General features: G+C 40.3%; 3 protein-coding genes across 6 annotated transcripts; 2 read left to right on the forward strand and 1 right to left on the reverse strand.

The window, feature by feature from the left end:
* Positions 1–2775: 2775 nt before the first annotated feature.
* trip13 (thyroid hormone receptor interactor 13) lies at positions 2776–10376 on the reverse strand. Its single transcript, XM_061050501.1, has 14 exons — positions 10254–10376; positions 9948–10031; positions 8347–8506; positions 8112–8238; positions 6351–6406; positions 6160–6250; positions 5975–6047; positions 5823–5886; positions 5638–5724; positions 5405–5511; positions 5128–5281; positions 3892–4004; positions 3717–3786; positions 2776–3638 (listed from the first exon to the last, which is right to left on the reverse strand). Exons 2-14 carry the CDS (start codon positions 10019–10021, stop codon positions 3543–3545), a joined length of 1272 nt encoding a protein of 423 aa, XP_060906484.1. The 5' UTR covers positions 10022–10031; positions 10254–10376; the 3' UTR covers positions 2776–3542.
* A 38-nt stretch (positions 10377–10414) lies between these two features.
* On the forward strand, positions 10415–17294 carry brd9 (bromodomain containing 9). Of its 3 annotated transcripts, none has more exons than XM_061050498.1 (17): positions 10415–10580; positions 11147–11367; positions 11456–11581; positions 11660–11792; positions 11913–11970; positions 13177–13321; positions 13447–13557; positions 14181–14368; positions 14969–15101; positions 15272–15347; positions 15436–15531; positions 15653–15785; positions 15891–16002; positions 16152–16208; positions 16293–16398; positions 16657–16827; positions 16992–17294. In XM_061050498.1, exons 1-17 carry the CDS (start codon positions 10532–10534, stop codon positions 17090–17092), a joined length of 2016 nt encoding a protein of 671 aa, XP_060906481.1. In that variant the 5' UTR covers positions 10415–10531; the 3' UTR covers positions 17093–17294. The 3 variants fall into 3 exon arrangements, with proteins under 3 accessions (XP_060906481.1, XP_060906483.1, XP_060906482.1); XM_061050500.1 differs by having other exon boundaries at positions 15439–15531; XM_061050499.1 differs by having other exon boundaries at positions 11663–11792.
* A 452-nt stretch (positions 17295–17746) lies between these two features.
* zdhhc11 (zinc finger DHHC-type containing 11) lies at positions 17747–24949 on the forward strand. Of its 2 annotated transcripts, none has more exons than XM_061050502.1 (11): positions 17747–18112; positions 18940–19158; positions 21316–21494; positions 21575–21676; positions 21773–21897; positions 21971–22126; positions 22235–22353; positions 22442–22491; positions 22886–22949; positions 23048–23123; positions 24061–24949. In XM_061050502.1, the coding sequence occupies exons 2-11, from the start codon at positions 18940–18942 to the stop codon at positions 24201–24203; spliced, it is 1233 nt and encodes a 410-aa protein (XP_060906485.1). In that variant the 5' UTR covers positions 17747–18112; the 3' UTR covers positions 24204–24949. The 2 variants fall into 2 exon arrangements, with proteins under 2 accessions (XP_060906485.1, XP_060906487.1); XM_061050504.1 differs by having other exon boundaries at positions 21323–21494.
* The last annotated feature ends 892 nt before the right edge of the window (positions 24950–25841 follow it).

Below are 25841 nucleotides of genomic sequence, written 5' to 3' on the forward strand. Positions count from 1 at the left end.
GTCTTATATAGATCATAGTTGAAGTAACAATCTTTTTTTTTAGGTATGGAAATACTCAATTAACAGGCTAAAAAAGATTATTGGCCCATTCAGTAATCTTTTTTGCCACTAGTCAGAGTGCTTATTGTCTGTGTGCAAACCAGTCACTAATACACTGCCCATTATTATTTCCATCATTGGTTTTAGGTGTTTTATGTGCACAACAGATTGTGTAGATAAACTTTTGTTTATAGAGGAGATCCAGGAAGAACATGCCGTACTCTAACCCGCCAGACATCAAAAGCTCTTGAGCAGTTTTATAGTTTGTTTCCTTTGGCAGGGTGTTGGAGAAGGGCCTGGCCGCAGGACTCATGCCAAGAGTTATGAATATTCATCCACCAAGGCAAACTTTTGTTCAGTATGAAAACATGACTGTGATGTTTGTGTTTTGTAAATGTTCCACTCCTCTGCAGATTATATTCAAAAAGGGGAAAGAGGTTTCCTTTAATCTGTGGATTTTTATCAAAGCATAAAGTGTTATTATAAAGTTTGGAGACAATCAGTCATTGCTCCAAAGTGCTGCTGTCGTAGAAGAAATTACAGTCCATGCACTAGACTTTGTTATCTCTCTCTCTCTCTCTCTTTTATTACCTAAACAGAGGAGCTCCGCCTGGAGGTACATTAGACACATTTATTCTCTATGCTATAGTGTCTCAGTTTCTAAACACCATGATTCATGTGGAGTGCTGCTGTATTTCTTCTTCCTGTCAATTTGTCTGAGATGTGACTCCACACAGACACAGGACTCTCAGATCACAGTCTGTGGTTGACAGAATGAGCCGACATTTGCATTTAGCTCATTGATGGCAGCTTTCTTTGATCCTTCTCACCGTGCCTAATTATCAGCATTTCTTTATGCAGCCTGGCTCGCAGGATTCTGCCTCTGCACAAGGTATCTCTACCCTTCATCCTCCATCTCCCTCTAACATCCCCTCCTCAGTAGATGACACACACACACGTGGGAAGCAAAATGTGTCAGAACTACAGTTTCTGACAGAAAACGGGACAGGGAACAGAGAGAGAGAGAGAGAGAGAGCTGAAGTTGTCTTTTCAGGGCGATGTTCACTTGGATAAAAGTCCTGGTTTATCATCAAAGGCTGTCATGTAGAGGAAGAATTGAAAGACGCTCTGGCAGAGCTTAAGATTTATGGGCTCTCATTGTGTATTTGTGCAGGATGTGGGATCATTATGCTGGCAAACATGCAGCTTTTTTTTTCTTTACATCAATTCAGTATTACAAAATCATCTTAAAGATCCCATCAATGTAAACCATAACCTCTTTAAAACACAAGTATGGTTTTATACAAGTTATGAGCTAGAGTTTCCATAGTTTATGTGCAGCTCTTTTCTTCTAAACATGCCTATAAGTATGTGTGTAAGTTATTCCCTCCCTATGTGAATCACCATTGGCACTTGCACTGATGTTCCATTGCTTTTAGCCGTGTACCTGAACAACGGTTGAGAGGATAAACATCAGACTGTTTGTTTTGTTTGGAGTTTTTCTGACATTTTTAACTGCTTGAAACAGTGATAAAAAAAAACAAAAAACCTGCAACAATAAGGCTTTTGACTTTCCTTCCTTCTCCGTCTTGATTGCCTTTTAACAGCTGCCTGGTTTTTGGAGCGACTACAGTCAAAAAAGAAAAGAAAAAAGGGCCTCCAGACAGAGCAATTATGGTTTTATTTACCACGCTCATTCTTAAAGCTCTCCCTTTCTCGGTCTTCCCTTTTTTCTGTCTACTTTGTGATCATTCATCAGATTAGACAAAAAAGAAGAGCTTCCGCTTGCTATTCATCAGACATAAAAACTAAATTCCTTTGAAAAAGCGTGCAAAAAAGGTACCGAGTATAATTCACACAAACAAAAGTTAGGCATCCTCAATAAATCCAGAGATTTATGTGCAGGTTTCAGTCTCTTCTTGAATGTCTTGATTACAGAATAGAGGATGAATCTTTTGCTTTATCTGAATGACTGACTTTACTGTCAAATCCACTGAAAGCTACCGTGGAATACATGTCATAAAACACCTGATGAAGGTGATTTTCAAAGCTGACAGCGATGGGTTTGAGGGGGAATCCAACGTGTGAATAAGGATGAACTCAATGTTTGCTTTTTTTACACTCAGGAACAGGCGACAGGAACCACCTTTGAAGTGGAGTGTAAAAAAGCTCTTGCCCAACAACAAAACAAAGGGCACATTGTCTGAACCCAGCAGCTGACATGCAGAGCAGCAGAGCATTCACAGAATGCAAAACATGTTATACGAACAATGGAGTCCCTCATCTGTTCATGTAAACAGTGGAATGACTGCAACGTTTCAAAACTGAATCCTCTTTCAACAGTTTGGTGTCCAGGTCAAACTGATGGCAACCACAAGCAAACACCTGCAGACGGTGTTATCATAGACGTGCCTGTGTAGTTTGTCTTAGCTCCGTAATTAGCTGCATTCAACAACCTGTTTTAGTTTTTATAATGCAAATGTACAAATTCAATTTGCTCAGGAGTTTCCCCGCAATGTATTTTAAATACTCAATGACAAAAGTTCAAGGTTATCTGAAATCAAGTGTTGCTGTTGTGGTCATTTCTGATTACTGCCCTTATTTTGATCTCCACTAAACACACTTTCTGAAATCATTTTCTGTGTGGGAAAAAAAAGTACTACAGCATCTACACGCCACCAAGTGGTGACACAAAGGCTTTGTTCAAATCTCCAGACACAACAATTCAAACACTCGCATAGACAAGGTTATTTATTACAATGTTATATACAAAATAATAATGAGCATTAGAAGAGGAATGATGTTAGAATACATATTTGAACCTACAAATACATTTTAAACAGATGATCAACTGATAAGATCCCTTTTAAGCACAACTCAAAAACAGACACATTTCTAAGAATCAGCTGACTTTTCCAACATCAGTCGATATTGAGCATGAACATCAGCGTGTTGTACGGATCCTTTGAATGGAGGTATCTTGAGTGAGTTAGCAACATGTATGTCAGAAATGAAGTTCCTTTAAATGCAACACAACACTCAGGTAATCTGAATCTATGGGATCTCCCATTCATTTCTGTCCGAGAAGCTACAACACCAGTGTCTCGGACAGAATCGGCAGACTGAGCTGACGTGTGAGCAGAGAAATCAGGACTAAAAAACAAACCGCCACAAGTGGAGAAAAAAAAAAGAGAGAAGCAAAAGAGCTTGTAAGGTTAAAGTTGCATGTTACATAAAAATATCACTTTGAAAACAAGAAGAGTAAACACTTGGGGTTAAACCAAACTCCCTGGCTGAAACAAACACATGGACTTTGGGTTTTTTAAATAAGTAGCACCAACAGAACAGCCTGAACCACTTGTGTTATTGATATCAACTGTTAAAACCATTACATGACAATTCATTCAACATGGTGCTACCACATGGGTTCATGAAGCTTTATAAAAAGGAGACAAATGTTACAAAACAAACAGACAAACAAGGGCTGAGAGACTGTAATGTGTTCAGACTGCGTTGATCAGGTTGGCCTTTTCCTCCCTCTGTTTATCCACTGCTAGAGCCATTGCCTCCAGAAACCTCTCAAGAGTCACAGTCGGCGTCTGCAGATTAACAAATGGCATTAAAGAAAAATATATATCTTTCTATAATCACTCTGTAGAAATAAATCATGTAGTTACCTTTACGAACAGTGCATGGGCAAGAAATGGTAACTTTCTGAGCGCTCTTCCACTCAAACCTTCACTTTTTCTGGAAGGGAAGAAAAAAACAAATATTAGCCTCAGGCGGTTTCTTTTCTCGCAACATGTTATGATTGGAGCACAGAGCTGATGCATTATGGGAGGCTGTACTCACAGAGCAATGCTCCTCAGGTTCAGACTGGGTTCGGATACCTCGCTCTTTGCAAAGCCCATCGTTTCCAGCTCAAACATGGTGAACAGCTGCTGCCGGGGGTAGATGATCTGGCACTGCACATACCACACACCATTGAAACAGTAGCCCCTTTTTTTCATACAAAAAGCGCTGTAACAAAGCCCCGCTATCATCACGCCTAAAGACATTTATATTGATTCTGCAATGTTACAATTCACTTAGCAGACGCTTTTATCCAAAGCGACGTACATCAGAGAGTAAGTACAACACAAATCCATTCATTCACCGCCACATAAGCAGCGGGAGCAATGCAGGGTTAAGTGTCTTGCCCAAGGACACATCGGACATGTTGCTCAGCTGGGGATCGAACCTTTGACCTTCCGGTTGAGAGGCGACGACTCCACCAACTGAGCCACAGCCGCCCTGCAAAGGCATATTTGTGTCCCAGTCTTTGAATTGAAATTGCCCTACCGCGTGCTGCAAGCATGAGAGCACGGCACAGCAGGATCTCCACATAGACACACAGTCAGACTTGCACACACACACAGCGCTCCCACGCTGGCTCTGCTCATCCCACCTCGCCGCTGTAACGCCTCCGTTACTACCTCCAAAGATGGTACAGACCACTCTGCCTCCCATTACGCCTCCACGACATTCAGATTGATGGCAAAACTTATGTGGACTTTGACGAGAGGCGGGGTACACCCTGGACTGTTCGCCAGTGTCAATCACAACGCTGACATATAGAGACAGACAACCAGCCACACTCACATTCACACCTACAGGCAATTAAGAGTCACCAAATAACCTAATGAGCATGTCTTTGGAGTGTCGGAGGAAGCCGGAGTACCCGGAGAGAACCCACGCATGCACATAGAGAACATGCAAACTCCTTGATGGTGTTGTGTTTATGTTTACAAAGAGTTTCTGTGATTTCTGGTTCTATAATAGAATGCATCAAATGGAATGAAAAGCTTTTATGTACTTTCCTTCAAAACATTTTGTAGTATATATATTAAGCACAACCTGGGAAAACTGACTCATTCGTCTGGTAGCTCTCTACCTCATGGCTACCATGACTATCTTATGAGAAGACACTGACCCTCATTTCAAATAGAGATTGAGATGGAGATTGAAGACTTGTTAACAGTTGCATCTAGTATCATAAATGAGGAATAGTTAAATGTATTGAAAACTACTGTTTGGCTGTTCTGTCACCTTCATGAGCTCCTCCAGGCAGGAGAGGTAGATGTTGTAGATGCCCTTCTCCGATGGAGGTCCGATATACTGCTTGATGTCGGCTCTGTCCACAAACGCCAAGTCGATCTTTTCGGTCACGTTGGAGGTCGTCAGGATCACAACGTTGGAATGTCTGAAGTTTGAGCCCAAAGTCAAAGAAAAACAAACCGGTGAATAAGACAAAATAAACGGAAGGGATTTCCCTTTTCAGTTTAGAGAGATTTGAAACAACACATGGAGGTCTTTGCTTTCTGACCGTTTGATCTGATCCAGTTGTGTGAGGACGGAGTTGACCACTCGGATGGCGTCGGAGGGCTCCGTTCCCGCCTGGCAGGCATTCCTAGCTGCTGTCAGACTCTCCACCTACACACCAAGCAGCAGGGTCACAAAAGAGCACGCCTTAGGCAAAGCAGAGATGTTTCCTAAGGAAGACTAATGCACAAAAAGTCCATATACAGCAGGCCTTCTTTCTCAGACAGCGATTTTTACCTCATCAATCAGGACAAAAACGAGAGCATCTTTGTCATCAATCAGTTGTTGGATCTTTTGAAACATCTTTGTGACCAGCTTACCGCTCTGCAACAAAGAGGGCATGTAAAGTCACCAAAATAACCTCAGCTTTATATAAAAACCTTTCCAATTAATTTCTTCCATCATAAAGGAGACAGGTGTACCTCTGAGAACCACTTTGAAAACAAGCTGTGGCTGTTTATCTCCACAAATTGCCCGTATGAATACCTGCAGGCAGAGGAGTGTGTTATTTTCAGTGAAAAGAGCAGGTGCAGTTTCTGTTCAAACGGTTTTACTTAGATGAGTTTTGTCTCACCGACTCGACAGTCTGATTGACAGCTTCTGGGCAAGAGCTTTGCACAGGGATGTTTTCCCTGTGCCTGGGGGTCCTATATGGTGGCACAACAAACAGATAAATCAGTTATAATATGCTCATTGTCTTGGGTGCAACCTCAGCAAATTAAAATGATGATTTTTGATTCTTCTCCATTAGTTATATACCATGAAGCAGTACAACACGGTTCCATGAAATCAGGTTGCTGTCGACATTTTTGTCTGAGAAGTAAATTGTTGTTGTGACATAATCCAGGAGCTGAAGGAAAAAAGAAAACAATGTCAGTGAGGTGTAAAAATGTCATGTTATTATTTTCTCTCACCTCAAAGCTTTGATTATGTTGTTTTTTTTTTTATACCTCAGTTTTGACTCCACTCTCATACACCAGACTGTCCCAGATCCCGTGGAATTCAGCTGTAAAAACAAACAAAGGTCAAGTCATTTCAAGAGAACGTTAGAAAAACAAAAATGTATCTCATCTCCTGCAGAGAGAAGAAGAAGCAGACATAAATACAGAATATTCCTACTGTCATCCAATCTGGTCACTTACCACTAAGGAGGTTACTGAACCAATAGCACGACTGTACTATCGAGCTCTTAAGATCCACAGTAACCTCCCAAAGTGGTCACACCATTGCACTGCCCTCACACACTCCACACGCCTCGACCTTCCAGAATTACATACACAGCCATGCTATTTTCAGATTCAAAACAGCACTTCACCAATACTCACTGACATTCCCCATCACATTAGAACTTTACCATCTACCTCATATTTCAAAAATACATAATAACTACACCTTCTCCACACTTGCACTCATTAATTGTTCATATATTTTTCAAGTATTGTTTGCACGATCTGTACTGTTTGTTTTTATTTGTCTGTATTTGCCTAGCCCATGCTAATGTTCTGTAAATGTGTTTGTCCTGATGTGTCATGACTGTGGTTTATGTTTCTTGTTCTGCAGAACAGGAACCTGCTGGAAACCAGTTTTTAAACTGAGTCAGGCCTGTTAAACTGTAACTTACGTAACTAAAACTTACTTTTAAACTTTCCTGTATAATAAATGAAATGAATGAATTCATCTTGGCACTGTAATAATGGAGCATGGAATACAGCTAATTTACTGTTATATTAACAATTCACCCCACCTTAACATATTGTAAGTACACAATAACTATACACAGTAAACTTTACATGTGGTGACAAAATCAGAGCCGTTTTCTCCAACTCAGAAAAAGGAGGCTTTGGTTAGGTTTGATTCCCAGATATTAGAATGGAGCCAGTATGTGTTAAAGGAGAGCAAAATGAATGTCAGAGCAGATACATTTCACTGAGACTTCTTAAACCAGTCCTGCCTCATAATCCTCTTTACTGGTGTCCATTTATATAAGAGCTAGGCCAATTTCTCGCTCAATAGTAGACCGATCCAGATATTTCAGAATCTGTGTATAGGTCAGCCAATGAGTAACAAGAAAACACTGTGTCTGCATCGATATTTGTGGGGTCACTTTCAGAAAAAATACCCTAGCTGATGTATTGTTATATTGATTTTAGCTCTTTTTTTTTTTTTTTATCTGTACCAGCATGAGCTTTAAGATCAAGTATGTATTTAACTAGGATTGAAACTCATATTTTGAGCACATGGCGCCCCCTTGTGAATACTAAAAGGTATTACCTGAGGACCAAGAGAAAAGCAGTGCTTTTATCCTTAAACTGGCGAGAATAAGACAATTTGTAACAAATAATAAGCACACAGGTGGAATACATGGGTTCAGTAAGAGCACAGCATCTTCTGCCAATGAAGAACTAGGAACTTTTTTAAAGCCTCTATAAAGTGTACAGAACGTTCCAGTCAATGACTCCCATCTTTGTATTTCTGAAATTTGCTGTCAAAAGCTCCTTATTGCTTGAAAAGGCACCAACACCAACACCCTTTCCCACAAAGTTGGTGGGTGTCATACTTATGGGTTTCTTGTTTAAGGATCACATAAAGTCATAATAAAACATGTTTGTCTGTCTAAATGAGAATCTGTTGGTTTAAGGAAATTAATAAGCCAATATAATAAATCAAGATTCTCTTGAGATGACCCCCACACCCAGCTTCTGTAGAGTTACCAGCAGGCAGCAACCAGTGATTGGCTGCTGAAAGCTCCTCGTCGTCCTCCAAGCTGAGGGTGCTGGGTCCATCCTCATTCAGAGTGAAGATGTGAACGGAGACAGAGCAGGTCTTCAAGTCAAGGGGCTGAGTGAGTTAAAAAGAAAAAGAATCAATAAACAACAGAAAACAATTATAAAATGAAAAAAGATTACAAAAAACATTCACAAGGAAGATTAAAATGCTGTAACAAACCTGTGTTGTTATCGCCTCCAAATCAACAAGGGACACACTTTCTACATTTCTCTGCAAGAAGTCTTCATCAAACTCTGCCCATCTGTAGTTCCCGAAAACCATGCTGTGTCGATTCAGCAGAGCCAGAACATGCAGCTTCACCTCAGATAGTTTGGCTGTGCTGAAATATGAATAACAGTGGAAAGAAGGAATTAAAGTGCTAAAATGACTCTGATTATTAACTGTTTCCCATTCTTTGATTACTTTTAGTGTTTCAATACGCATAATAAAATGAGCCTTTTCCATAATATATTGTATATTAATTGTAAAAGAGTCGGCTGACACATTTGCCAAACATTTTTACCCACTATTTAGTTTATTTACACATTGTTGAAAGAAGAGTCAAACAGGAAAAAGCTAAAAAGAATAATTCACATTTGCAGGTTAGGTAGAAACCCTAAGGGGTTATCTCAAAACCTCACCATAAGAGATTAAACAAATTTAAAATAAAATACAATAACAATGACAAAGTAAAAATATTTACCATCACAAACGCATTTTACCCAATTGAAAATTACATTCAAACATTAAAAAATAAAATAGAGCAGATGGAGAACAACACAACGGAACTGGGAGTTAGATATAGGTAAATCCCTGGATCCTGAGACATGGGAACATATTTGGAAAACACTCCACTCAGTTTCCAAATCAGTTAAAAACAAGATGATTAATTATCATTGTATACATCGACTATACTTTACGCCGGTTCGACTCAATAAGATGGACTCATCTAAGTCTGATCTGTGTTGGCATTGTAATCGATTTAAGGGAACCTTTTTCCACATGTTATGGTCCTGTGATTACATAAAAATGTTCTGGGACGGGGTTACTGCTTCTCCTGGTAAAATTATTGGTAAAAATGTGACTTGTGAGCCTGTGATGTGTCTTCTTAACTATGCACCTCAAGGAACTTGGTCAAAACAAAATAAGCAAATAATAACAACCGGATGTATGACGGCCAAGAGACTGATTGCTAGCCACTGGAAAGAAACAGGAAAACTGAATCATGATCTATGGCTACATACATTTCTGGAGACTGTTTCAATGGAAGGTGCAGCCTCTAACCTGGTTGACGAATACAAGGAAGACCAACACATATGGAAAGACATTTTGGACATTATAAAGACTGTGCCGATATTCCCCACACTCCAAAGACAGACAGTGCAAGCTACGTAACCAGAAAATAATACCTCCCTAAGTACACCCTCTCTTCGCCCCTCTATAGCTATATGATATATACTTCCTCTGTGACCTCGTTTGGGTTTTGTTGTTGTTCTCTATCTGTTTTTATTTATTTTCATTTTTTTTCTCTGTCATTTTTTTTTGTCGGATGTTGCAAATGTCTTAACAAAAAGAAAAAATGTTAATGCATACAGTAAGCTGTCTTTAAAGTTGAACTTAAATAAAAAAACTTTAAATGAAAATAAATAAATAAATAAAATAGAGCAAAACAGGACATACAGTATGTAGAAAATATAACAAAATCAGGACAATTCACTACAAATATTTCACTGCATACTCCTCTTAAGTTGGTGAATGTAAGTGACTGTATTTAAACTTACCATTGAGATTTAACATGGACCTCCACATGGATGTTTTGCTTCTGGTTTGCCATCTCCATTCTGTCACCCTCCATTCCTGTAAATCTGAGGACATTAGAGAAACGTTGAGAGTTTTAAAAACTAGTAATTCTCGCAGAAATTTGTTTAATTAACGTACTGTGCTGTGCTCAGTGGATGACTTTGCTACAACTAGGCTCTTTTTTGTTAGCTTTCTAAGTGGCTAGCTAACCTAGCTGCTTAACGCTTATATATCTATAACAGAAGAGATCGAACTTTTTACTACATTTAAAAAAACAGAAGCCATACCTTAAATCATTCACGGTGTCAATTTGTCAACTTGTATTGACCAAAGTTGTGAATCCCAGGACACTATCGACAGTACGCTGCGCTGTCAGAAAGCCGACTCTCAAATCCAGCGCGCTGATTCTGTGCACCGGAAATACGTCATTTGTTTTGAGGTATCACTTCCGCCTGCCGTCTGCTAGCTTTAGCTGCAAATATTAGATCTACTTAGAGTAACGTTAGCGATCACTGGTAACACAATTTGTAGATTACTATAGGAGTGAGGATTACATTTCGCAAAAATGGGGAAAAAACACAAGAAGCACAAACCGGAGTGGAGAACAGTCGATGGTATCCGATTGCATTTTATTTCTATTTGCTACTGCATCGCTTTTGTTCCAGTTAGCTTTATGCTAGGTAGCTAAACAGAGAAGGCTACACAAACTGGCAATAATAATGCTTTTATTTTATTTTTTAAATCTACTTTAATCTATGTTTAGGTGCACCTCCCTTTGCTGTTAGGAATTCGGCTTAAATCCTTGTTATATATTTTTAAAAATACATGTTTTTAGTTGTGTTACTAAAGGTAAAGTCAAGTCAACAATAAAGTTCATTCATTTATTTCACCATTGACATTTTTAAATATTAATTTCATTTCGTCTGTAAGTTATCACATGACACTGTAATTACCTTAAATCATAACATGATGACTGTGTCGTACTAATAAATATACCACGGCTTACTTTTTTACAACTTATATCCGAATGTGTGTCTGAAATAATATTAGATAAGATCTGCAGTATAGCCACAACACCAAATGCCAAAATTGCTCTACACGCCCACCTACCCATTCTTCATTTTTAGCACCTGTTAGAATGATTAATATTGCAATCATCTTGTTTTTTTCCCCCCTATAGACTTTGAGGATAAGACCCTTGAAAAGCCCCTGAAGCTAGTGCTCAAAGTTGGGGGGAGCGAGGTGACAGAGCTCTCTGGTTCGGGCCATGACTCCAGCTACTATGATGACCGATCAGATCACGAGCGAGAACGCCACAAAGAGAAAAAGAAGAAGAAGAAGAAAAAGTCTGAAAAGGATAAAGATAAATATGTGGATGACGAGGAGAGGAGGCGGAGGAAGGTAAGCTTTCACAACAATGTTCCATCTTATTGCCTATGTGTGTTTTACAACAGTTGGATTGATCCACTTGATTGATCCCGTCCTACAGGAAGAAAAGAGGAAGAAGAGAGAGCGAGAGCAGAATGAACCAGTGGCAGCGACTGCGACTGCTGCAAGTGCTAGTGTTCCTGTTGAACCTTTCACATTGTCAAAAAGTATAACTATTAAGATAGAGGTGAGTAGACTTGATTCCAGCCTGCATTGCATTCTTAACGTCTTTGTTTAAAAGTCGCACATCATGGATGTATCTTATCAGCCAGAGGAGAAGAAGAAGAAGAAAGAGAGGTTTGAGATAGAGCCCGAGTTGGAGGAGTTTCACCCCCATGTGAAGATGGAGTTGGAACAACAAGGAGACAGACCAGTTAGAGCATGTAGGACACAACACGGTAAGAGGGCCTGCCTATGAACATTACATCAATTATATTTTCCTGCAAATGTTATTTATTTAATTGTTCTGTACTGAATGTGTTGTTCATATTGGTATTTTTTATGTTTGCCAAATGCAGAGAGCGAGTCAACTCCTCGCCAACAGTTGCTGGAGCATTTCTTACGTCAGTTGCAGAGGTGAGAAACTCTGAATGAGTCTACTTCCTATCCTCATGTAATGTTGAGATTCAAAGACAGAACAGGCCGAGCCCCATTTACAAAAACAAGCTTGACTACAGTGATGATGGAAAGCATCCACAACAGCAAGCACAGTCTAGCACACATGCATTAAATATCCTAAATGAATTCAATTTACCTAATCAAATTACACTCCAACAACAGATACCTTTCTTTTATTTTCATTCTTGCCAAGCTCTCAGGTACTTTAGTCACTTATCAAACAGTCGTACTCAGTACATACCTGTACATTGCCCTTGGAGGAGACCAACCAGTTTGGTTTTTGTCACTTTTAACCACCTTTACTATCTTAGGAAAAGCAACATACGCTTTTACTGTTGTTCCACGCTCATATGATGGACATTGTAAAGTGGAAGGAACATTGCTCTCTCTCTGATTGCAGGCCTTGATCATCCCTCTGGATATGTCTCTTTGGGCAATCGATATTTTAAGTGTAACAGGTTTAAAAAAACTGTTCTTTAACAGAGTGAAGGGTGAGTCCTGCTGTGGCAGAAAAGTTGAAACAGTATTTTTACCTAGTATGGTATAAACACTTGGACAACATCTGACAGAACATACGTATGGCCTTGTCTGGTTGAACAAATCACAGCATATGCAGATTCAATTTGTATTGCTAATGTAGATTCTAGCGTTACATGCTCAGACACGGTACACTTCCTTGGCCCTGGCGCAGTTGGAAGAGGTGTGCTTCGGCACGGTACAGTTGCTAAGCACGGGTACACAACGTGGACATGAAGTAATCGATCCCTGCCTCCATTATCCAGAAATATGTGTTATGGCTTTATCTGATTAATATGACTCAAAATAAGCCACAAAGTCAGTAAAGGGGCTGTCATATTTTATGTGTTGTTCTCCAATGTGCGGACTCTGGCTTTATTTATTTTCGAGTCCGCTTTTACTTTCTTGTAAGCACGCTTCATGATCCCATAAAGCCATGCATGCGTTATGTACAAGAGGTAGCCGCCATGCTCGGGCCCGGTTAGTCCTCGAGCAGTGTGAGTATAGGCCAGCGGGGGAATGGGGAGGTGGGACAATCGTGCTTCAGCGTGGTACGGAGCAATGGGCCTAGAGTTTGAGTGTGCCCTTAAATACTAGTTTATTGGTGCTCTACTAATAACATTGATGGTGTGTCACTAATCTTTCCAGAAAAGACCCCCACGGATTCTTCTCATTCCCAGTAACAGATGCGATCGCTCCTGGTTACTCAATGATCATCAAGCATCCCATGGACTTCAGCACCATGAAAGACAAGATAGAAAACAATGACTACAAAACAGTAACGGAATTTAAGGTAAGAAAACAACACAAAGAGAGTGCTTTGAAGGTGTGTGTTAATCCATTTAGAGTTGATTAGAAAGTTCTCATAAAACAAAGCCTACCTTCATTTGCGTGTTTGAACAACATCTTGGCCTTCAGGCGGACTTTAAGCTGATGTGTGACAATGCCATGGTGTACAACCGACCAGAGACTGTTTACTACAAGGCTGCCAAGAAACTGCTGCATACGGGCTTCAAGATGATGAGCAAGGTAATAAACTCAAATGGAAGAAAATAAATCTGTCTGTCTCAGTCCATGTTAGCTGTCGCGTGATATTTACTGAAACACCTTTATTAATGCTTCATTTCTCTTGTTTTTAACTCTTGCTCATGTATCTCTATCTATATTTCCAAACGAGAGGTGTTGTGTTTAAATGTGTGTGTTTAGATAAGATTGAAGTGAATGACAGACAGGATGAAGTAATTATGTCACCTCGAGTTTAAACAGGGCTCTGCTAGAAAAACACTAAGTAATGAAATATATTCAAAGCAGGAGGATGTTGTTTTTTCCCAACGCCCCATCGATAAATAAAACTACTTTGGATGAGGCAAACCAAACAAAGTACACCCAAGCCCGTCGCTATTTCAATGACAATGTCCTGAGACTGTCATCACAAATTCAAGTCTCGATGCAATGATATGACTGTTCTGCTGAATACCTGAAACACCATGTTAGACGTTCTACTTTGAGCGGGTTATTCCTTTAAAACATCCCTGTAGTCATCTAAAGACTTTTAACCACTGTCCCTCTCTTTGACGTTTCTGCTCTCATCAAAACATTTCCAGTCAAACAGAGTTCAATGTTGCCTGCTTTCCCCTGTGCCCCGTGTGCAGGACCGGCTTTTGGCTCTGAAGCGCAGCGTGTCTTTCATGCAGGAAATGGACTACACTCAGCAGGCGGCCATTTTGGGAGATGAAGACCTGACCACTGATATACCTCCTACAGAAATCATTCCTATGCCGGTGGAATCAGCGAAAAAGACCAAGAAGCAACCAGTCAAAGACATGAAGGAGGTCATCAGGTAGTCTTCAGTATTCCTTGTTGTATCTAAGATCGAGCACAGACCCACCAACTGTCGTCTGATGATGTCATCGCCTCCGGGAGTGATTGACAACTCTTTAGCCAGCAGTTAGCAATGTAGGAATTTATTTACAATCTGACTGGAAACTTCAGGAGAGCAGATTGTTAGCTGCACATGTATGCAGATATCTGTTGTTTTTTAGGGTTATTTTTGGGCTTTATTGTAGAGATAGGACAGTGGATAGAGTCAGAAATGAGGGAGAGATAGAGTGAGGAAAGACATGCAGGAAAAGAGCCACAGGTCGGATTCGAACCCACCCACTTGGAGGTCTATATCCTCCGTACATGAAGTGCACACACACTAACCACTAGTCTACCGGCTCCTCCCCAGATATCTGTTTAAAGAAATGAATTAAAGCTGAATCATTTTTTAGATAACTCCCAAAGGGTTCTGAAATGCATTATATCTTCAAAATAGAGATTTTTTTTTTTCTACATTAAATGAAAGAAAGGCCAGTCGGGAGTTTGTGTGTATTAATGTTCTGTGAACATCATACCGCCAGTATTATGGACCACTTACCTCGCACCTCTGTTTGTTCAGTTATCTGTACGAGCCGGAGGGAAACGCTTGCAGCTTGACCGACAGTACAGCAGAGGAGCATGTTATGGCTCTCGTTGAGCATTCTGCTGATGAAGCTCGAGATCGGATCAACAGATACATGCCCAACTCCAAGGTTTGTGTTTTCCTTCTTAATGTTTTCATAGCTTTTCACATAATATGATAACAACACACTTTATACAGCAGGTTGCTGGTGTCTTGGGTATTATGTTGGAGTGATTAAGGTTGAACTTCATGTTTGTGTTGTTTCTTTAACAACATGGTGTCTCTGGTGTGTGTTTTCAGATGGGCTACCTGCGTAAAGAGGCCGACAGTTCTCTTCTATACACTGTTGTCAATCAGATGGACCCTGACGCAGAAGGTTTGTTACGATTGTCTTTTTAACATCCTACTCAACGTTTTGTTCATGTTAAGGTCTGCAACATGTAAGCATTTTTCATTTTTCACAGAAGAGGAGACTCATAAAGTAGACCTGAGTTCTCTGTCTAATAAGCTTCTGCCTGGCTTAACGACTCTGGGTTTCAAAGATGACAGGAGACACAAAGGTATAAAGTGCCCTTTGGTATTATCATTTATTTAGTCATAGTGATTGTCTCATCTGATTTATGCGATTTGCCTAATAATCTGTTTTTATTGAAGATTATTCTCTCTGTGTTCTCTGTGTAGTTACATTTCTCAGCAGTGCCTATAATGTCCAGAGCCTTCAGAAGAACTCCGTCTTTCCCGACCTGCTGTCTGATGAGGTGGACATGCTTTATTCAGCATATGGAGACGACACCGGTGTCCAATGTGCTCTCAGGTAGGGGGACCATTCTGTCATAGTTTCAAATATGAGCTAAGTTTATCTTGAGGAACAAATGTGTCCCCATGCTCAGATTTCCACGTGTTCATTTTTCAACCTAAGCATCCAGGAGTTTGTGAAAGGCTGTGGAAGTGTCACCAAGGATTGGGTCGACGGGCTTCTCGACAAGATGACCGCAGGAGATCACACCAAATCTGTCAATCAGATCCGACAGGTATTTGCTTTTTTTTTTTTTAACCTAATATTCAATTCACATAAATAACACACTTTACTTCCATTGTCTTCCTAGTCTCCAGGATATCTCAGTTTTCTGTGATGAAGGTTGTTCATGTGTTGTGTTTGATGCACATTTTAACATTTCAGAAAAGAAACATGATGCTGAAACCTGACGAAACCAAATCGAACATCCACGACATGCAGGTAAGCTGTAGTTGCTGTTTAAAGTTACGGTACACTTAAATAGCAGCTGGACTAATCTGACCTAAGCCGTGTCATTTTCTGCAGATGACAGACAGCGCTGGCCTTGGAGATAGTGGCTCAGTCCTGGACTTCATGTCAATGAAGAGCTATCCTGACATGTCTCTGGATATATCCATGCTGAACACTTTAGGTGATTATACCAAATAAGCACACTATTGAGTGGCTGCAATCACACAATCCTGTCTTGATCTAATTTAGATAATACATTTGCATTCTGTTAATGTGATTAGTTGGTGCATTGTGAGGAGAGTAAGACCTTCAGAGTGTTTAAGGGATTTATAGAAAAGTAAACACCTTTATCCTATTAAAACTCGGCGAGGCAGAATCAAAACTTCTTGATGGGTATTTCTTTGCCAACAAGATCTTGCATTTATCGTTTCTTCTTCAGGTAAAACGGTGAAAAAAGAACCGGGGAATGAGGAGGGCCAGCAGCACTTTGATGACGCAGACAAACTCCTGCAGGAGTTTCAAGAGGCTCAGGTGGACAGAGTCGGCTCCAGACCCTCGTCCAACCTGTCCTCCCTCTCCAATGCATCGGAGAGGGACCAGCACCACTTAGGTACCTGTGAAAGGAGTGGAACTAAACAATAAAGAGCACTGCTAAAGCAATTTGTTACGGTTTTTGTTTATTTAATATCACATTATTGGTGTACTAATCAAATATGATACTATGTTGCTCATCTCCAGTAAAAATCAATTGAAAGTTTTTATTTTCTCTCACAGGGAGTCCATCACACCTGGGCGTTGGGGACCAGTCGGAAATGGTTCATGACCCCTACGAGTTCCTGCAATCTCCTGAGTCAGAGAGCGCGGCCAACAGCTGACCACACATGCAGCCGTTTTGTTACCCTGGTGTTAACGACACTGGGAAATCAGCCTTGGACTGTTTAAACACCCTGGAGTCAGCAGGAGGTTCTGACTTGTTTTAATGACTTTATATGATTGTACAGATTGTTTGTAGTGTAACTGTATGTTTTTTTAATGAGTGCAACACCTGTAAAATAAATGTGTACCTGTATTCTTAAATTTGTGTGGTTTGATAAGCATGTTAGAACTGTTTGTGGTTGGCATTACTTTTGAAGGAGCAGCTGTACACATTGGAACTGTGTACCTGTAATACATTATTTTTTAGTTATAGGATGTAACATGGTCAAGATTGAATATGCTGCACAACTGAGACCTCAGATTTCTGGAGCAGTAAACTTCCACCCACTGACTTAAATTGAGCAACATTTCCCATTGGACGTCTCAGGATGTGAAGACACCATAGGGAAGTGAAAATGAAGTAGTATACATTTAACATTCACGATAAAGTTACATGAGAACCCTGTGATATAAAAATAAAGATAGGAGAAGCTTGTTTCAAAGCAGAAGTATCATGTGAACATCTCGTATTTGCAGTTCCCCCTGCTCTCAGGACAACGTATTTGACATATTAAAGGAGAGGGCAAGCTACAATCTTCAAGGGCCACATAAAAAGGCATTGTATCGCTAAGAGACGTAGTGAGCATGCGCAGTAGATCAGTTTCCATAGTGCTTCTGCGACCTGCTGAGTGAGTCGTTTCTTCAACTTCTCCTGACTCGCGTCTTTCGGCGACACAAATACAAGGACGTTTTAAGACATACCTCCTCGTTTTATTTGTTGTTTCTTCTTTTTAAAACTTGTCTCGCGTTTTCATGTCGCAGTAAAAGTATATTTTTTCATCATGTGAATTAAGCGGTTTTGAAGCACCTGCCGGGCAGACTGATGGGATATCAAGCGGTGGAAATCTCCGTCTGTATTTAAACAGGAGCATATTTTGTGTGGTCGCTTTTTTTTTTTTTTTTTTTTTTTACCAGCAAAAGTAAGCAATTTTCAATTTCCTTACTTTACAACTGAACTTCATATTGTCCAGCAGATTGTTGTTGTCATGACTTTGTTTACTTTAGGGCCTGAATTAAAAAAATACAGTGTTGTTTTTCAAATTCACAATGCTGATTGAGCTAAAGCAGACAACCTTACAATGAAATTAGCTTTATTTGTTAATGATAACAATTGATTGTTGATTGTTTCCAGGTTTTTATCTCATTCATAGAACCTTTGACAGAGTTAATTGTGGTGTCAGCCTTTTCCAAAGAAAGCGATACTGCAATTCGATAATCTCATTTACCCTGGATCCTCTGTTTCCTGCAAGATATGTGACAATATACTCATTGTTTGTAAATGCAGCAATACCTTTGTCGTTTTTTAAAGAAAGATTAGACGCCTACTATTACCTCTATCATACAGAACACAGAGATGCCTCTTTTATTACTGATTCTTTCTTAAACTAATGCAACAGTATTAGTAATAATAAATCAATCCTACCTTTTGTACACATTTTAAAGATTATATTTTGATCAAACGTATTGGTTCTTGATAGCCAGCTTTGAGGCTCTACTTACACAAAGGTTATATTAGTTCCCTGTTTTTCTGTGTAAGCTCAAACTCAAATACAGCCTCAGTTTAGGTTCGTAATGGCTGAACAGTCACTATCTTTATACTCAACTCATTTCCCTACTCATTTCCCCACCAAATGCAGCCACACCATCTGCCTTAGGTAGACTTGAGTGTAGTATCTGTAGAGTGTGGATAGATGTTTGAAGCGTTATTCCGTCCTGAGTGTGTCCATTTCTCTCCTGTGCTGTCTAGATGAACTGCTTCAGTCAAAGGCTGAGGCGCACAGCTCCCATGCGTGGCAGCAGCAGAAATGAGCTGGTCCCCTCCAAGCCTCCCAGGGTGAACGGATGGTCGTGGCCCCCGCAGGCTTTCCAAGTGGCCACCTGGCTGGTGTACAGCTACCTCGCCATAGTCAGCTTCGGCGTCTACATCCCTCTTCTTCCTTCACCGTGGAACCATGTGCTGTACTCCGTATCCTAAACACACAGCTGAAACCTCTTTGTAGCTGACTGCTTAAGTGTGACTCAATGAGTCTTTCAGATTTGAATATGGAGCAAACATTATAGTCATTCTGTCTCTTTTCTTTATGCTGCTGGATGAGACAAGGGATCATTTGTGTGAGCTGCGTGCACGGGTCTGGTTGCACCAGACATGACTCTGTCTCTGTTTCTGTGCTCTTTATGAAGCCAAAAGACATAATCATTGGGGTGTTTGTCACATGTTGAATGCTGCATCATGTCAACACTGGTTTATTTGATTGAAGCTTTACTCAGACTCATAGAAAAGTTGATGGCTTCAGAAGTCTCACACATAAGAGTCTACTTGTGTGTCTGAACTTGTACCACCTACTATTCTGCACTGTTTATTAACTTTATCACATGATGCTATATTTTTTAGGCCTTAACTTTCGAAGTAAAATCAGGCATGTGCAATGAAATAGTTCAATACTGTAGTAACAATATCCATCCAATGTCTTCTTATCTGGGCCGGGTCATAATTGCAGCAGGCTAAGCAAGTTGACCTAGACATCCCTCTTCAGCAACGTTTCCAAACTCCTGGGGGATTCCCAGGTTTTCTTAGGTCAGATGGGATTTGTAATTCCTCAAGTTCTGGGTTTACCCTGGGGGCTCCTCCCGGTGGGATGTGCCCGGTAGACCTCTAAAGGAAGCCTCCCAGGAGGCATCCTAATCAGATATCCGAACCATCCTAACTGGCTCCTTTTCATGCAAAGGTGCAGTGGCCACCCTTAGGAGGAAACCCATTTCAGCCACCTGTATCAGCAATCTAATTCTGTCTGTCACCACCTAGAGCTCAAGACCATAAGTGAGCGTTAGAAGGTATATATTGACTAGTATATCGAAAGCTTTGCTCTTTGGCTAAGCTTCCTCTTCACCAGTATGGTCCGGTATATAGCCTGTATTATTACTGACGCTGCACCAAACCAGTCTGTCAATCTCAAGATCCACTTTACCCTTCTTACTCGTGAACAAGATCCTGAGATACTTGAACCCCACTTGTGGCAGAGACTCACTATCAGCAATCCACCATTTGCCAGCAGAAAACCATGGGAAACTGGACAACCCAAACGGAAGTCAACAAGCACTGGGAACATGTCGGCTGAAGATGCAGATACAGCTCTTACTTTGGTACCAAATTTTCCTTTAGTACCCCCTTCATAACTCCTGAAGAACATGATGATTGGCATTCTCCAAGTCCACAAAAATACACGTAGACTGGATGAATAAACTCCCATGCTCCCCCCAGAGGCCCTGCATGGGTAAACGGGTGGTTCACTGTCCCACTGCCTCATTGTTCCATCTGTGTCCGAGGTTTGATGTTTGACTTGAGTCTCCTTTCCAGCACCCGCATAAACTTTGCCCGAGAGGCTGAGTACCCCAATAGTAAGAGCTCAGCCTCAGGTCTTTAAAAAATGGGATCAGTCATCTACACATGGCGCACTTCCACTGAGGAGCTTGTTAACTACCTCAGCAACCTCTGCTAAGTATGTAGGCAAGGCTTCCCATGGATTGTCAGACTCTACCTCCTCATTGGAGGATGTGTTAGTTGGATAAAGGAGTTCCTCAAAGTGTTCTTTCCACCGTCTGACAAAATCCCCGGTCTGGGACGGCAGTTCTCCCCTCTTGCCGAGAACAGCTTTATAACAACCTCTGCTTCCACTCTTGAGACGTCTGATGGTTTTACAGAACATCCTTAGGGACAACATAAAGTCCTTCTCCTGAGCCTCCCCCAACTCCTCGCATACCTGGGTTTTTGCTTCAGCAACTACAGAAGCCACAGCCCTCCCAGCCGTCGGTACCTGTCTGCTGCGTCCGGAGACCCCTGGGCTAACCAAGCTCAAAACGCCTTCTTCTTCAGGCTGTATACACCAGCAGGTTCTTAGGTTGCCTGTCATGGTGGCAACCTAGATACCCAAATATTGACCCATGTGTCCAGTACTCAGTAGGTCAAAAGTTTGTAAACGAAGTCAGAATACACTGTGCTTTTACATTTAACAGTTTTCTTATTAATAATAATAATAATAATAATGATGATAAAATTGCTATTCATTATGCAGCCTTGTTTTTTACACTTATGATTGTCAATTTCCTTGACTCTTGCTGTGTTCAGCTTACAGGAATACCTTTTATTGTGCACTTCTTCACACATATTGCTACTTTGACCATAGACCCTGCGGATGCCAGTGTGAGAGCCAAGCAGAGTTATTCCAGCCCAATGCCACTTTTTGACCGAGCAAAGCAACCACATGTCATCCAGGACCTGCAGTGTTGTTTATGTGATATCAAGGTGTAAGTTTTGGAAGCAGTATTCTCTCATGTGATCTCTAATTTGATGAAAGCTTTTGTGACCATGATTCATTTTCACGCAGGGGCCCCAAAGTGAAACACTGTGGTGTTTGCAACAAGTGTGTGGAAGACTTTGATCACCACTGCAAGTGGCTGAACACCTGCGTGGGCGGCAGAAACTATTGGTAAGACAAAGTTTTCATAAACAAGTAAATGTCTAATGTTCCACAGAAATGTGAAACTCAGTTGAACTAACGTCTAGCTTTGTGTGTTGTCTTTAGGTGCTTCTTTGCCGCACTGTGTTCCGGTACACTTGGGGTCTTCCTGCTTGTTGTTGTCATTATATTTATATTTATTCAGCATTACCTGGATCCAAATAGCCTACGGACAGCCCCACAGTTTGATAGTGAGTCACCATCATATTTCCCTTATTAACAGCTGTATACATGTTACCATTGATTGGTTCCTTCTATTTATAGGTATGTTGGGGAATAGTACCTGGCTAATGTTTTTACCCTTGGCGCCCATAAAAACAACTTCAGCAGGCCTTCTTATTTTAGCCTTTCTAACAATCATGCTGAGCATCACCTGCCTGTTACTGCTGGCCCAACTGCTGGGCTTCCACTTCTACCTCTGTGAGTCACAATCTTTTACAGACACCATGTGAATGGGCCTTTTTCCCCCTCACCCAGTATCTAATGCTCTCCCATTTGCCCTGGTGTTTCTGCTCTTGGTTTTGACAGTTCATAAAGGAATAAGCACGTACGATTACACAAAGATCCAGAGGCAAAAAGAAGCCAGAATTAGAGACACTGAAGCAGGAAACCCACATGACTCCAAAATCAGAAACAGGGCTCCACAGGTGAGAACGGTACTTTCCCCTCTACGTGTCTGCATTCTCACTTGCTAACTTTTTAATGGAGTATTGTTTCTTTTCTTTTTTTTTAAAGAATCAAGTGAGCTCAGTTGACTGTGAGCCAGCATTATCCCAGACTTCAAGGTATAACGAATCTCCTCACAATTCCTCTTGCATGTGTTTTTGCCGATATAACCCACCCTGCAAGACAGAGCACTACCGCAGGTCGTTCATCCCATCTGCCGTCAGACTGTTTAATCGGACTCTTTAACAGCATCACCACTCATATCAATAATGCTACACACTGTGTGTGTTTTTCATAATAAGTCTTTCCACAAGTGGAAGTGCACATACCTGGTATTATTCTATTATTGTATTTTTTCTGCCTTTATTTAACTGATGTACATATTTTTAATTTTTATTTTTAATAATTGTATTCCTTTTTCCTATTTTCTTGAGCTGCTGTAATGAAAAAATGTCCCCCATGGGGGATCAATAAAGTTTATCTTTATCTTTATAATTATTGTGTTTTCTGCAGTTCTTGCAATTTTGAAGATAGAGGACAACTCACCAGCCGGCTTTCAGAGTCCATATGCACTGAGGTAGAAATGTTTCCTGAATCCTCCATTTGAACGTTTTAACATGCTTACATATAATAATATAATAATATATATGCAACTGTGTATCTGTTTTGGTCTAGTTGGAAAACTTCAGAAAATCAGCAGAAAAGGGGAACAGTTTTCATTACGGAACAGAAAATCCAACAGAGAAAACAAGTAAGTAGTTTACTGCATTTCTCCTGTTAATGGTATTTATCTTTGTTGACCATAAATTGTAAATATGAATGGACAAAGCCTGCGTGATGTCACCCATCTGTTACGGCAGGAGGGCTCAGAAGGCTCATTGGCAACAGCCGCCATGCTAGAAAATCCTGTCTCAGCCTAACTTTCAGTCAACCTAACGACCAGTTGAGAGCTGGAGCCGAGGCAGGTTTTAAGCCAAACAAACGGTTACATAGCGCCCACATGTCAATCATGTCAGCTACGCTCCTAATTATGGATAACAAGTATAATTCATAAAATCAAAACAAAGCTGTTTAAAAAAAAAATCACCCCCGTACAGTGTGTGCCCAGGATGACAATAACTAATCAAAGACCTATTTTGTTTTTCGTACCAGGCTGTAAAAATGTGAATTTCTACTTTAAAAACTGGCTTTTTTTGGGCTGTGGTATGTATGTGCCTTCTGGGTCTCCTGGAGCCAGCATCAAGCGGCAGGATTTTGCACTTCTGCATTGACTTAATTTTCTCAAGATAGGAGGTTGCTGCTTGGTGTGTTGGAAATTCAAAAAGTAAATAAAAAAATCCATGAAACAAATATTACACAAACTCCTGCATCAGAATTCATTAACATCAGTGTTGTAATACTCAACCCAGGACTCTGATTTGAGCTCTAGGGACTTGAGACTCTACTCAGACTCGAAGTTTTGTGACTCGACTATAACACTGGTTAACATGATATACAACAGAGTATTAGACTTCAGAAGTGTTTCTGGGTTTTTGTTTAATTGTCGACAAAGTCTGCATACAGCAGGTTATAGACAGACTCTAAGGTTGGGTTTATAAGTACTGATTGTAAGGGAGTGTGTACAAACTACATGCATTAGTCCATGCTTTTGTAAGTAATTTTCTCTTATTGTTTCCTGACTCTTAAAGGGGATATGTCTGTGGGAGATGTACAAAACTGGGAGCCTGACCCTGATGAAGAGGCCCGGAGCATTTGTGGGAAGTCTGTGGACGGTATCCCTGTAGTGCAGGATCCTCTGGGCAGCTCAGTGATGACTCCAGATGATACATAACCCATGCCTGTGTGGCGATGCATCAGGATATTTTACTCTGTGGAACTATTTATTATGGAAATGTGCTTCATGAAACTGAGCAACACAACCAAGAACTTTTGTACATACAAACAGTATGATACACAGAATGGACATATTTTTTTTACTTCAGTCTGAATTACTGTGGAGCTGTAGTTGTGTTTTATTCCTATTTTTCTATCTCCACTGTGTTTTTTTATGACAGCAGTTCACATATTTAAAGCATTGTTTTATCTCGCTGATGATTAACAAGAGTGAAAGTCCAGCTCCTCTGTGAGGTTAGCCATTGTTTCACTGGCCTGAGTAAGATGGATTGATCATTTTTGCAACTTTCTAAAAAGCAGAAACATGTTACTGGAAGTAACTTCCATTTTTTTTAGCCAAATGGTTACATAGTAGTGCACAGACAGTGACCTTTTAACACCTTCTCATTTAATCCTATAACCAAAACGGGCTTTGTAAGGCTCAGTGCATTTTAGTAATTGAGAGGAGTGTAGCAGTGATGAGTTTGTAAGTTGGAAAGCTCTCTTTCTCTCTTTCTCATAAACTTGTTTTTTTTAAAGCTGATGGTCTGAAGCAAGTGTTTTTGCTACATTTTAAAGAATACAAATGCAAGTGTCTCATGTTTCTTGTCCAATTGCCCTGGAACTCAGACCTATGTCAGGAGCTGCTGGATGTTTAAATTCTTTAAAAATGTTGGATAAATGTTTTCAATATTCCTATTCTTACTTAGATTTTGTTTGTCATTCGTATAAATGCATTTTCTTTTCTTTTTTTAGAGATACGTTTTAGGCTAAATGAGGGTATGAAAGAGACAGACATCATTAAATAGTATATCAACCACCACTTCTGACTTAGCTTAGCTGAAAGTGTACATCCATCATTACATATGACACTGAAGAGTACTTATGAGTTCAGAGCCCGTTGTAGTTTTATTTACAGGAGGTCAATGGTGTAAATGGCATTTTGTAGTCCAGTGTTAACCCGTAGGTATATTAATTTGTTTCTTTATCAGAAGGTTAAACACTACTGCTACATGAAGAGCCATTCATCAATAACAGCTTTGTTTAGAAGAAATTATTTAAGAGGGATTTTTTTGGACTTGTATGTTTATGCATACATTTCTAGATCAACACTCAAGGAAACACTACTGCACAGAGAATACAAGAGGATGAAACAAGGGAAGTACTGTATTTGTCTCCAAAAATACATATTCAGACAAGTGAAATTGAAAGTATATATTATAGGGGAGCTTTGGAGAAGTGGTTAGTGTGCGTGCACCATGTACGGAGGTTGTTCTTCTCCCGACGGGCAGCCCAGGTTCAAATCCGACATGTGGCTCCTTTCCCGCACACCATTCCCCACTCTGAGAGAGACTGAAATAGAGAATACTTCTCTAAACGCATGTATGTTGGTATTTGAAATGTTTGGTGTTTTTAAAAAAAATATTTATTCCCAGGAAAGTTTGTATTTAGACTTTAACACAAAATGTCAGTTCTTGTAATCTTTAGGCTCCAGTTGTGGTTATAGTCATTGTGTGGGTTGACTTGAGCTGAGGTGGTGAGGCCCACAGTGATATCTTTTCAACGGGCCCGTAATTCCTGGTGACTCCTCTAACCA

The sequence above is a fragment of the Labrus mixtus genome, chromosome 11, assembly GCF_963584025.1.
Source record: "Labrus mixtus chromosome 11, fLabMix1.1, whole genome shotgun sequence".
NCBI classification, from domain to species: Eukaryota; Metazoa; Chordata; class Actinopteri; order Labriformes; family Labridae; genus Labrus; species Labrus mixtus.